Below are 13,964 nucleotides of genomic sequence, written 5' to 3' on the forward strand. Positions count from 1 at the left end.
CAAAAAAGCTTTATGATATCTATTAGGTCATTCAGTTGTCTTCTGAGATGATTTCATGCTTATTGTAGACAGTGTCTCTAATGGAACTTATTTATATTTGACTTTGGCACATAAACAATGTATTTGTGTTACTGTTATATTAGATATTTATTTTTACAGCCAAGTACCTTTAGGCAGTGTGTTTTCTCCCTGTATATAGTAGGTTACTCATCTTAACTACTTATGCATTCATTCCTTTGACAGATTTTTACCTTATTTTATCCTTATAGTCCCAGGTTGTTCTTGGTGCTCAGGATAAGTCAGTGAATAGAACAGACAGAAATTCCTGCCTTTGAATAACTTATATTCTAGGGAGAGAGACTTGGAGTTAACAGTTAAACTTAATAAACAGGTATATAATTTATTGGGAAGCCCAGGTGGTACAGTGGTAAAGAATCTGCCTACCAGTGCAGGAGGTGCAAGAGATAATGGGTTCAGTCCCTGTGTAGGGAAGATCCCCTGGAGTAGGAAATGACAACCCACTCCAGTATTCTTGCCTGCAAAGTTTTATGGACAAAGTAGCCTGCTGGGCTACAGGCTTTAGGGTTGTAGAGTCAGACATGATTGAATGGCTGAGCAGCCATACACACATATAATTTGACAGCTAGAAGTACTAAAGGATAAAAACAGCAGTGTAAGGAGCCAGGAATCTGTAGTTAGGGGGATGAGTTATAAATTTAAATAGAATGGTTAGAGTCACCTCATTCTCTATTCTGATGTGGTTTTTGTAAAATAAATATTCTGTGTTTTATTGTTTTCCCTAGACTGTTGAAATAAAACCTAAAATGTGCATTTCTAATATTAAGCAAAACATATAATATCTAATCCCCTTGAAAGAACTCAAAACACTAAAAACTAATGGAAGTAATGTGAACTCAAATGTAGAGTTACCCTTTCTTGGTTGTTTATTCTGTGTTATTTTCAGAATATACCAGTAAATTCTACCACTTGTGTAGGAATTTGCCAAGCTGAACTGACACTTTTTAAAATAGATGTATCACTTAACACAGGAAGATTCTACTGATAAAGAATTACAAGATTAGTATCTGACTTTGTGTTATATATTTATGATATTTAGAAACAATGGAATTGAAAATGTTTAGCTGAATGGGATCTACCAATTCTGGTCTATAGACAATCTGATTATGACAGTCCATTTCCTAAAGATCAAGTATGTGAAAATACAAAGACTATTAAAAATGGTTTTTGCTTTTGTGTGTATCTAGGATGTTTAAGGTGAATTCTTTCTTGCTATTAGTTCTTTAAAATAGTAGCTCTCTCTTGCAGAAAGGGACATACAGTAGTTAAGTAGTATTAAACTTGAGGCTTCATGTAAAATACCAGTTCAAATTATCTAATATGTGCTAAAGTCTAAATTAGATGGAGGAATTTAATTAAGGGCACTGATAGCAAATTTTAACTGTGTTCATTTAGCTGGCACCAAAAAAAAAAAAAAAAAGACAGACTTCATGGGGGCCTCTTACTGCAAAAGCAGGGAAAAAAATTTTAGCTATCACTTTCTGGCTATGTAATGACATATAAGGAATTCTAATATTCAGTGATTAAAAGCTATAAGAGTTTTACAATAAACAATTCACAATTCTCTTACTTTTATTAGTTACTTTATACTGTTTTTCATGTACAGAGGACACTGAGTTGTTGCTGCTGCTGGTGCTGCTGCTGCTAAGTCGCTTCAGTTGTGTCTGACTCTGTGCGACCCCATAGACAGCATCCCACCATGCTCCCCTGTCCCTGGGATTCTCCAGGCAAGAACACTAGAGTGGGTTGCCATTTCCCTCTCCAGTGCATGAAAGTGAAAAGTAAAAGTGAAGTTGCTCAGTCGTGTCCGACTCTGTGCTACCCCATGGACTGTAGCCCACCAGGCTCCTCCATCCATGGGATTTTCTAGGCAAGAGTACTGGAGTGGGGTGCCATTGAGTTGTTAGGGGAGCACAAAGACTATTTTACAGTTAAGTTTGGGAGGATAATTTTATATTGGTAGTCTGAAAGGGAATGCAGTTTAAAAAGACAGATAGTCTCTAATAGATTCTCCTCTCTAAAGTGTGGTTAAATACAAGAAAATAAGAGCCTTTCCTCACAACTTAAAGCTTAAAAAGCAAGAAGGAAGAAAAAGCGTTTGTGTACTTTGTTATCCTTTCTTCATTGCAATCATTTTAGAAAGCCTTCTTTATTACCCTGTGCAGAACTTGGGACACTTCTTATATGCCTTCAGTATAAAGGCATATGCCTTGAACATACTCCCATTATAACACTTTTCATGTTATTACATTATATAGTTTTAGCTTATATACCTGTTTCTCATCCAGACACTAATCTCATTGAGGGCAGGCACTGTCTTTTCATATCTCTATTTGGCATTTGTTTTAGTGTGTAGCACATAATAAAAACCCAGTAAATATGTTGAAAGAATAAGTAATGAATGGTAGATTGCTGTGACCATTTACCTTTTGCCTGGCACACAAGCACTTAAATGTTAGCTTTTACTGTATTATATCTATATATTTTAAGTAACAGAAATTAAATGAATTATCACTAAGCTTTGTTTTTCTTCCTTAAATGAGACATAGCTCTTAAAATTGTTAATCTGTGTACTGTATATTTTTGCCCCATTAGTCACTTTTTAAATTTTAGTAATATTTAGCAATAATTAGAATATTGGAAAAGTCACATCTCTTTTGCTAGTAGGTGTTATAATTGATTTAAAAATTTTAATCCCTACTTTCAGAAGAAATCATGATCATATCTTTTTGATAAAAATAAAATTCTTACTGCATATACACTGCTCCTAAGACTGAGTGACATTTATTTATAAGGTGGCTTAAGGAGAATAATTGTTACCTTGTATTTATCCTTTTGATAAGGTATAAAGAGAAATTTTAAACTAGTTTAAGAGAAATTTAAGAGAATTTGATTAGTCTCATGCTTATTTTTGTTAGATTTGCAACTATCATTTTTCACATTGCAGAATTTTTTAAATAAGGCCTTTTGTATTATGCTATGTTTGTATTAAAAAGCCTACAGTAAACATTATCTAAGTGGAGGAAATGGAAGCATTCACTCTGAAGTTAGGAATGAGAAAAGGATGTGCACTCTTGCTGCTTCTATTCGCACTGTAGTGGAGATTGTAACCAGTGCACAGAGATCTAGTCAAAACTGAGGAAATAAAACCAGCTATTGGAAGCTATTATTTACAGTGAGAATGCAAAAGGATATAGAAATTATTAATATCTTTATTAATAAAAGGGTGAATGCATATAAAATTAACATACAAAGTCAGTTGCATTTCCATAGGACAGCAGCAAATAATTAAAGGAAATATTGTCAGAAAATATAAAATACCTAGCAACAGATCTAAGAAATCATGATCAAGATTTCTTTAGAGAAAATTTCAAAATTTTATTATGAGATAATTGTTGTTTTGTTTAGCGTCTACGTATGTCCTATTCTTTTTGTGACCCGGTGGACAATAGCCTGCCAGGCTCTTCTGTCCATGGGATTTCCCAGGCAAAAATACTGAAGTGGGTTGCCATTTCCTTCTCCGGAGGATCTTCCCAACCTAGGGATCAAACCCACATTTCCTGCAATGACAGGTGGATTCCTTACCACTGAGTCACTAGGGAAGCCCATTATGAGAACACCTAGATAGATGGAGAGGTATATCATGTTCTCTATTATCAATAATATAAGATAGCATTTTTTACCAAATTGATATATAGGGTCAGTGAAATTCCAAACTCCCAACAAGAATTTTCAATAAATATGATAATATGATTCTGAACAGGAAAAGGAAGATAATTTATAGAAGAGGAACAGCAATGAGAAACTGACCTTATCAGCTATTAGGACTTATTATGAAGAAATAGTTATGAGATATTGGGGTTTATTATGAAGAAGTACTAATTAAGTAGTATTGTGGTAACAATAGACTAAATGACCAGTAGAGTAAAACTGAGAGCCCAGAAACAGACTTATGAAAATATGAAACTTTAGCAAACAACAGTGGTAGCATGTCAGATTAAGAGAAAGGGAGGAAGTATTGATAGCTGATAAATGAAGCTGAGGAAAGTTGGATTCCTTGCCTCTCGCCATGTATAAAAATCAGCTTTCAAATGCCTTAGATTTCAGTGTAGATGAATACTTTAAAAATTCTTGGTATAAAAGAAAAAAATTATATATATTTATATATATAAACCTCAGTATAAAATGTTGTAGATTTTAGTCCTTGGTTTCTATAAAAAGATAAGACATGAAGTGTTTTCTATAAAACAGTTGATAAATTTGATGACGTTTTAAATTTCAGTTTATTGTGTTTTTCAGTTCTATTAAATTTTGCTTGGTTCCTTTTCTAATAGTTTCAAGTACTCTGCTGAACTCTCAGTATTATCTTTAACTCCTTAAATATATTGAATATAGTTATTTTAAGTCATGTGTCTGAAAACTTAATTATGTGTAATGTTTGTGGTCTGTTTCTATATGTTTCTTTCCTTGTCTTAAAAGAAAATTTACTTTGTTGCTTACGCCAGGGCTTCCCTGGTGGCTCAGAGGTAAAGAATCCACCTGCAGGAGATGCAGGAGACCCAGGTTCAGTCCCTGAGTTGGGAAGATCCCCTGGAGAAGGGAATGGCTACCCACGCCAGCATTATTGCTTGGAGAATCCCATGGACAGAGGAGCCTGGTGGGCTACAGTCCATGGGATCAAAAAGAGTCAGACATGACTGAGCAACTAACACTTTCACTTTCACTTCTTCTTATGCCTGCTTATTTAAAATAGAGTACAGTATTCTGGCCTGGAGAATTCCATGGGCTGTATAGTCCATGGGGTCACAAAAAATCAGACACAACTAAGCAACTTTCACTTTCACCAGTCACCTTATACACAAAGTTTTGATGTCTCGGATATAATCTCCCTTCAGAAGGCTTTCTTGTGGTAAGTGGCTAGTCACACTAGAAGTCTGAGATCATCTGAAATTAGTGAATGATTTAGGTTATTTGAAGCTGGGCTTTTATCCCTGTGAGGTCTGGTATCTTTCCATCCAGTCCACCCTTACTCTGGGTTTAACTTCTCAAGAGCCCCAGCTAAAGCACTGGGCATTTATCATATTTTCTATCTTTGGCAGACCCTGCATTCCTTTATTTTTCATCTATAGTCTTTTGAAAGCTCATCTCAATTTCTCATCCTCTTAGCTACCTCTAAATTGGCAAGATATATCTGGAAAACAGGAAGCCTCTTATCCTGAACTTACCTCTCTGGGTTTCTTTGATCCTGACTTATAATAAATATATCTTTATTCCCATTCCTGGTTTATTAACCAATTTATTTTTCCCCCATGTACTATTTTAAAAGATTTTAAAGTTTTCTTGAGGTCTTATTTATATACAGTGGGATCCACTCAGATGTATGTAACACCACCGTAGTCAAGATGAGAAATATGTCTACCACCTCCACTATTACTACAAAATTTGTCTACGTCCCAGTCAATTCCCTCTCCCCTCTCTGGCTCCAGTCAGCTATTTGCTTTCTTTTGTCATCAATTAATATTTCCTAGAATTTTCATGCAAATGAAAGCATGTGATAGATATTTTATATCTGGTTCCTTTTGCTCACGTAACATTTTTGAGATACATACATGTTTGTGTTTATATTCATAGTTCTTTTTTATTACATAGCTGTCACAGTTAGTTTATCCATTCACATAGGTTTGTTTTTACACTTGTCAGAGCACTTTTCTAATTTATTTTTGTGTGTATTGATTACTCCTCTTAGGAATTGAGAAATATTGCCTTAAACTATAAATTTATAATGTTAAAAAAAATTATTTTGATGATGTGGATCTCTCATTGCCTACCTAATTGTGCCAGCAGAGATTGCTGTGATACAGGTGTTTGTATTATAACATTTGACCTTTTAGTTGTACAGATATGTTTTTGTAGGCTCTTTGGAATTGTAGGCTTAAGAATGCTGACAGTGGAAAAATTTTTAATATGATGAAAGCTACTGAGTATAGTTTACATAAAAACAGTCAAAAATGTATTATCATTTTTATTATTGCTAACTGTGAGAATAAAGAATTTGGGTTTTAACCATTTTCAAATTTCATATTTCAAGTTTCAATGCTTTTTGAAAAATAAAATTGTCATATAATTTAATATATGTATTTCATGCTTTTTATAAACATGGCTGTTAGTTATAGTTGATTGCTACACGTTATAGTATTCTTTGAAAAGGCAGTTATATTTTCCTTTGGAACTAGATTTATTTTAAATAGCAGTTTAACAGACTGTCATTATAAATTATGTTACAAAGCATGTTAAAAAAATTTTTTTTCAGAACTGTAAAATTTTCCTGCTGTGGGTTTTTCGTTTATTTTTGTTTGTTTTTCTTTTGAGGAAAGTTAAGTTTGCACATAAAATTTCTTAAGGAAATTAGCTGACTTAACTCATCTAGTATCCTCTTGTATTTGACCCCTAAAATATTGATCTATGTTTCCTGTGTATGTCATTTTTATGCAACACATATGTAAAATTTTGTAATAGGGTTCAGTGTTTTTAAGAGTATAGGCTCTGGATTCAGTGGCCTGAGTTTTGAATTCTTCTCTGCCACTTCTTAGCTGTGAAACATTAGATATGTAATTTCATTTCTTTAAAATCAGTTCCTCATCTGTAAAATGGAGTAATTCTTATGCAGATTTTGGAGATAATTTGCAGAGTCCTTAATGCATGACTGAACTAAATACGTATTTGTTAAATTAGTGAATGAATGCCTAGTCTCTGTTGTATAAAACCTACAACCATTTTTTGTAAAAATTTGATTTATGCAACTTTGGGGTTCTGCTTTAAATACCAGATGACTGGGATAGTTACTCCCTGACCATGGCCATTACTTATGAATTATGATGGATAGTGAAATATATGATGAAAAGCATAAAAGGCTGGCTTGAGATTGTGTACCATTGTATTTTTGTTAGTACAGATTTAGATGCTACTAAAGGTTATTGGCTGTATTGGGCAGGGAGGAGGACTTAACAGGGCTTTAGTTCTATGTGACTATTCTATATTCTTATTTTTTAAAAAATGTACTATTTAGTCCCTGAACAACAGCTGCTTGATATTGAAGATTGTGACCTCAACGTGGTGAGATTATGTTTTCAAGTTTTCCTCCCTGATGAACATGGTAATTTGACAACTGCTCTACGTCCTGTTGTCTCCAACCCAATTTATGACAACCGTAAGTAATTTGTTTTTCTTGTATTTGTAGCCTTGCCTTTTTATTTTATTATTTATTTGGCCACGCTGGGTGTTTGTTGCTGCACGGGCTTTTCTCTAGTTGGAGAGAGTGGGGGCTACTTCTTTGAGGTGCACAGGCTTCTCATTGTGGTGTCTTCTCTTGTTGTGGAGCACAGGCTGTAGGGCACTGGCTCAGTAGTTGTGGTGCACAGGCTTAGTTGCCCTGCATCATGTGGAATCTTCCCAGCCTAGGATCGGACCCATGTCCCCTGAATTGGCAGGAGGATTCCTAACTATTGGACCACCAGGGAAGTCCCAATGTTAGCTTTTTAAAAAATTTTAAAGTATCTTGGCAATTTAAAAAAATGAGTATGCTCATTATGGGAAAATTCAAACATTATGGAGTAGATGTTATCTATCTGGAGTAGACAACAAGCAGCGTAAACCTCCTATAATCTCATTCTCCAAAGATATTTCATCAGTTTCTTCTTACTATATATACAACAAATACCTCATCTCATCATCATCATTCACACCATCTATTTTTTGGCAACTTTTTGAAAATCATCACTGTTTTTTTTTTTTTTCCTCTTAGAAACATATCTTGAACCTCTTTCCCTTTCAGGTACCTTATTCTTTTCAGTAGCTGCATATGATATAACTGTATCACACTTTTATAAATCACTAGCTTGTTACAAGGTATTTGGCTTGTTTCCCTCTCAAGTTTTTTCTTTTTTCTTTAACAAATTGTACTGCATTAAATATATCCTATATGTGCCTATCTTGTGCAGATGTCCCTAGCATAAATTTGTTGAAGCAGAAATGTTGACGAATGGTAGATTAAAGGATCTGGATATTTATAGTTTTAAAGATTATGAAATTGCCCTCAAATATTTCTGTGTATGTATACTCTTACATATGTGCCCACCAGTGGTGTATGACTATACCAGTTCTACATGCGAAAAGATAGTGGAACGTAGAGTTATAAAGGTAAGGTAAATCGGACTTTCCTCATCATGGAGAGCTTTGAATGCCAGGGAATTATTGGAATAATGTTGACGAGATAATAGGAAGTATGAAAACTGCATTGCCATAGGGTTATGGTCATGATTTTAAAAGTTCAATCTGATGAGAGTGTATGGGATGGATAGGAAAAATCCCAGTTTACAAGCAGGGAGATTTAATTAGAAGACGTGTTAATGTCTACAATTGAAATCATAAGGCTCTAAATAAACCAAGGCAACGCCATTAAGAAAGGAAAGGGATAGATGTAGAAGATTAAGGTATTGAGTGTCCTTTACTTGTTTATACACTAAAGCTTTTATTGCTATCTATCCTGTAAATTATTTTCCTAAAATTTTCCATCAAAAAGGAATAAAACATTCAGTTGCTCAGTTGTGTCTGACTCTTTGCGACCCCCTGGACTGCAGCACGCCAGGCCATCCTGTCCATCAGCAGCTCTTAGAGTTTACTCAAAGTCATGTCCATTGAGTCGATGATGCCACCAACCAGCTCATCCTCTGTCGTCCCCTTCTCCGCCCACTTTGAATCTTTCTGAGCATCAGGGTCTTTTCCAAGGAGTCAGCTTTTCACATCAGGTGGCCAAAGTATTGGAGTTTCAGCTTCAACATCAGTCCTTCCAATGAATATTCAGGACTGATTTCCTTTAGAATGGACTGGTTAGCTCTCCTTGCATTCCAAGGGACTCTCAAGAGTCTTCTCCAACACCACAGTTCAAAAGCATCAATTCTTTGGTGCTCAGCTTTCTTTATAGTCCAACTCTCACATCTATATATGACTACTGGGAAAACCATAGTGGTTTTGAGCATTACTTTGCTAGCGTGTGAGATGAGTGCGATTGTGCGGTAGTTTGAGCATTCTTTGGCATTGCCTTTCTTTGGGATTGGAATGAAAACTGGCCTCTTCCAGTCCTGTGGCCACTGCTGAGTTTTTCAAATTTGCTGGCATATTGAGTGAAGTACTTTCGCAGCATCATCTTTTAGGATTTGAAATAGCTCCACTGGAATTCCGTCACCTCCACTAGCTTTGTTCATAGTGATGCTTCCTAAGGCCTACTTGACTTCACATTCCAGGATGTCTGGCTCTAGGTGAGTGATCACACCATTGTGGTTATCTGGGTCGTGAAGATCTCTTTTGTATAGTTCTGTGTATTCCTGCCTAGGTGAGTGATCATACCATTGTGATTATCTGGGTCGTGAAGATCTTTTTTGTATAGTTCTGTGTATTCCTGCCTAGGTGAGTGATCACACCATTGTGATTATCTGGGTCGTGAAGATCTTTTTTGTATAGTTCTGTGTATTCCTGCCTAGGTGAGTGATCACACCATTGTGATTATCTGGGTCGTGAAGATCTTTTTTGTATAGTTCTGTATATTCCTGCCACCTCTTCTTAATATCTTCTGCTTCTGTTAGGTCCATACCATTCCTGTCCTTTATTGAGCCCATCTTTTCATGAAATGTTCCCTTGGTATCTCTAATTTTCTTGAAGAGATCTCTAGTCTTTCCCATTCTGTTGTTTTCCTCTATTTCTTTGCATTGATTGCTGAGGAAGGCTTTCTTATCTCTCCTTGCTATTCTTTGGAACTGTGCATTCAAATGGGTATATCTTTCCTTTTCTCCTTTGCCTTTCGCTTCTCTTCTTTTCACAGTTATTTGTAAGGCCTCCTCAGACAAATATTTTTGCCCTTTTGCATTTCTGTTTCTTAGGGATGGTCTTGATCCCTGCCTCCTGTACAATGTCACACACCTCCGTCTATAGTTCTTCAGACACTCTAACAGATCTAATCCTTTGAATCTATTTATCACTTCCACTGTATAATCGTGAGGGTTTGATTTAGGTCATATCTGAATGGTCTAGTAGTCTTCCTTATTTTCTTCATTTTAAGTCTGAATTTGGCAGTAAGGAGTTCATGATCTGAGCCACAGTTAGCTCCCGGTCTCATTTTTGCTAACTGTATAGAGCTTCTCCATCTTTGGCTGCAAAGAGTATAATCAGTCTGATTTTGGTGTTGATCATCTGGTGATGTCCATGTGTAGAGTCTTTTCTTGTGCTGTTGGAAGAGGGTGTTTGCTATGACCAGTGAGTTCTGTTGGCAAAACTCTATTAGCCTTTGCCCTGCTTCATTCTGTTCCAAGGCCAAATTTGCCTGTTACTCCAGGTGTTTCTTGACTTCCTACTTTTGCATTCCAGTCCCCTATAATGAAAAGGACATCTTTTTTGTGTGTTAGTTCTAGAAGGTCTTGTAGGTCTTCATAGAACCATGCAACTTCAGCTTCTCCAGCATTACTGGTTGGGACATAGACTTGGATTACTGCGATATTGATATTGCCTTGGAAACAAACAGATCATTCTGTCATTTTTGAGACTGCATCCAAGTACTGCATTTCAGACTCTTTTGTTGACTGTGATGGCTCCTCTATTTTTTCTTGCCCACAGTAGTAGATATAATGGTCATCTGAGTTAAATTCACCCATTCTAGTCCATTTAAGTTTGCTGATCCCTAAAATGTTGATGTTCACTCTTGGCATCTCCTGTTTGACAACTTCCAATTTGCCTTGATTCACGGACCTAACATTCCAGGTTCCTATGCATTATTGCTCTTTACAGCATCGGACTTTACTTCCATCACTGGTCACATCCACAGCTGGGTGTTGTTTTTGCTGTGACTCCGTCTCTTCATTCTTTCTGGAGTTATTTCTCTACTGATCTCCAGTAGCATTTTGGGCTCCTGCCCACCTGGAGAGTTCATCTTTCAGTGTCCTATCTTTTTGCCTTTTCATATTGTTCATGGGGTTCTCAAGGCAAGAATACTGAAGTGGTTTGCTATTCCCTTCTCCAGTGGACCATGTTTTGTCAGAACTCTCCACCATGACCCATCCATCTTGGGTGGCCCTATACGGTGTGTCTTTTGTTTTATTGAGTTAGACAAGGCTGTGGGTGCAGCATACCTGGGTATGGCATAAACCGTCTTGGAGGAGCTCACCATTAACCCCACCATGGAGCTGCCAGAACTTACACAGGACTGGGGAAACAATCTTGAGGGCACAAACAGAAACTTGCGCACACCAGGACCCAGGAGAAAGGAACAGTGACCCCACAAGAGACTGACCCAGACTTGCCCCTGAGTGTCCAGAAGTCTCTGGCAAAGCTGTGGGTCGGCAGTGGCATGCTGCAGGGTTGGGGGCACTGGGTGTAGCAATGCGTTCATCAGACCTTTTGAAGGAGGTCGCCATTGTCTTCATTGCCTCCACCATAGTTTGGCCCCAAGTGAATAACAGAGAGGGAACACAGCCCCACCCATCAACAGAAAATTGGATTGGAGATTTACTGAGCATGGCCCCACCCATCAGAACAGACCCAGTTTCTCCTTCAGTCAGTCTCTCCCATCAGGAAGCTTCCATAAGCCTCTTATCCTTCTCCATCAGACGGCAGACAGACTGAAAACCACAATCACGGAAAACTAACCAGTCTGATCAAATGGACCACAACCTTGTCTAACTCAACTACTAAGGTAGCAACCCATTAAAAAAAATCCTTTGTATTTAGGTGCTCCTAATACTGCAGAATTAAGGATTTGTCGTGTAAATAAGAACTGTGGAAGTGTCAAAGGAGGAGATGAAATATTTCTACTCTGTGACAAAGTTCAGAAAGGTATTTTTTGGGTTTTGTTTGTTTGTTTGTTTCATTGAATTCAGAATATATTTTAAATTGATTGGTACATTTTACTTTGTGTTCGAATTATTTGTTTTTGTAATCACTAGATGACATAGAAGTTCGGTTTGTGTTGAATGAGTGGGAAGCAAAAGGTGTCTTTTCACAAGCTGATGTACACCGTCAAGTAGCCATTGTTTTCAAGACTCCGCCATACTGCAAAGCTATAACAGAACCTGTAACAGTGAAGATGCAGCTGCGGCGACCTTCCGATCAGGAAGTTAGTGAATCTATGGACTTTAGATACCTGCCAGATGAAAAGGGTATGACCTTTTGTGTTAATGGTTTATGTGTTTCTTAGTCCTGCTAAGAACATTGTTTTGTAAGATATATTAGAATATAGTCATGTTATGTATTCACAATTTTCTTTTCCTTAAAGTTTTTTGTTGATTTTTGATTCATCTTTGTGCTCTTTGAATCTCTTTCTTAGGAAAGGTATCTGGGATAATTTCAACATATCTAACCTGTTTATCAGAAGTTGTTTTATATTTGAGATTCTGTTTTGGTCCTTATTGTACCTTCTTGATAGATGGCAAACTTGCCACTCAGAAAGTGGTCTCCATCTTGGTCCTAATCTGCCCTTAGCCCATTAATTGACCATTGGTTAACCTGTAGGTGTTATAATAAAACAAGATGAATATTATAAACTATTTTTTACTAAGAGAAAAATGCCCTTTATTACTGATTTGGGACATACTTTGTGACACATAGAAATCCATGTTATGTACATTTATTTAAAGCATTTTCTATGTAGGAATAAAACATCTATATATGTGTTAAAGGAGAGGAAGCATACTCATTGATATTCACACATTTTCCCGATTTCTTTCTAACCAGACACGTATGGAAATAAAGCAAAGAAACAAAAAACAACTCTGCTTTTCCAGAAACTGTGGCAGGATTGTGGTAAGAATATTTTGGTTTGATTGGTATTTAAGTAAATTTGGTTTGGGGTTTTTCTTTTTTTTCTTTATTCAGTTTTTCAAATTTTAACTGGTATACTGTTGTTTTTCAAATAATATTTAATAATGGAAAAAATTTATCACAGGAGTTAATTTTCCTGAAAGACCTAGACCTAGTCCCCTAGGACCAACTGGAGAAGGAAGATTCATCAAAAAAGGTATTTTATGCCCGATACCATATTCCTTGTGATCAGAGAGACCAGTGTTTTGCACAATATACTAGAATTCTGTTCTTAGTAATGAAAACTGAGTCTTTGATTTATTCCATTCCTACATATTTTTTTCATGCTATGAATATTTAATGAATTGATCTCAGCTTCTGAAAGTCCTGTTAGCAACTGTGATTATGTTTGGGGATTTATTGTTTGAGAAATTACATTTCATTCCTATGATGGTAATTGTACTAATTACAGCGTGTCATGAAAGAAGTGGTTTAGACCTGGTCAATTACCTATATTTATTTATAAAGTTTTACTAGAACACAGCTCATTTGATTGCATATTGTTTATGGTTCTTTTCTTGTACTATTATAGCTGCAGAGTTAAGAAGTTCCAATAGAGGCTGCATGATGCACGAAACCTAAAATATTTACTATCTGGCTTTTTATGGAAAAAAAGTTGCCAATTTCTGGTTTAGATCATTATCCAGGGTTAATTAGAAGTCTTTTTTTTTCTTTTTATGTTCTTAAATCAGTGCTTTTTCTTGGTTTAATATGTACAGCAGTCATATAATATGTAATTAAATATACTACTGCCATTTTTTTCTGAAAATTTTATAGAACATTAGTGTGAGTTATATCATAATATGGCTTAGAAATTTATGTAGATTTCTCAATCATCCTTAATGTTTCCTCCATCCCTCCATTTTCTCCTGGAAGAAGAGAATATGAAATGATTTTGAATATTTAGAGGCCCATTAAGTGAAATTCTGACATTTGTCTTTCACATTTCAAAAATACCTTTATAAGGCCTCAGAAGCTAGATTTCC

At 36.0% G+C, this 13,964-nt stretch overlaps 1 protein-coding gene across 1 annotated transcript in view; it reads left to right on the forward strand.

Annotated features, from left to right (window-relative positions):
- The window catches only part of REL (REL proto-oncogene, NF-kB subunit), a 37,320-nt gene that overhangs the window by 22,043 nt on the left and 1,313 nt on the right, over positions 1–13,964 (forward strand). The window contains exons 5-9 of the mRNA XM_005686634.3: positions 7,145–7,285; positions 11,851–11,955; positions 12,066–12,278; positions 12,853–12,921; positions 13,064–13,135. Coding sequence (XP_005686691.1) covers positions 7,145–7,285; positions 11,851–11,955; positions 12,066–12,278; positions 12,853–12,921; positions 13,064–13,135 — 600 coding nt within the window. The remainder of the gene's footprint in view (positions 1–7,144; positions 7,286–11,850; positions 11,956–12,065; positions 12,279–12,852; positions 12,922–13,063; positions 13,136–13,964) is intronic.

This window comes from Capra hircus, chromosome 11 (assembly GCF_001704415.2).
Source record: "Capra hircus breed San Clemente chromosome 11, ASM170441v1, whole genome shotgun sequence".
Classification (NCBI taxonomy): domain Eukaryota; kingdom Metazoa; phylum Chordata; class Mammalia; order Artiodactyla; family Bovidae; genus Capra; species Capra hircus.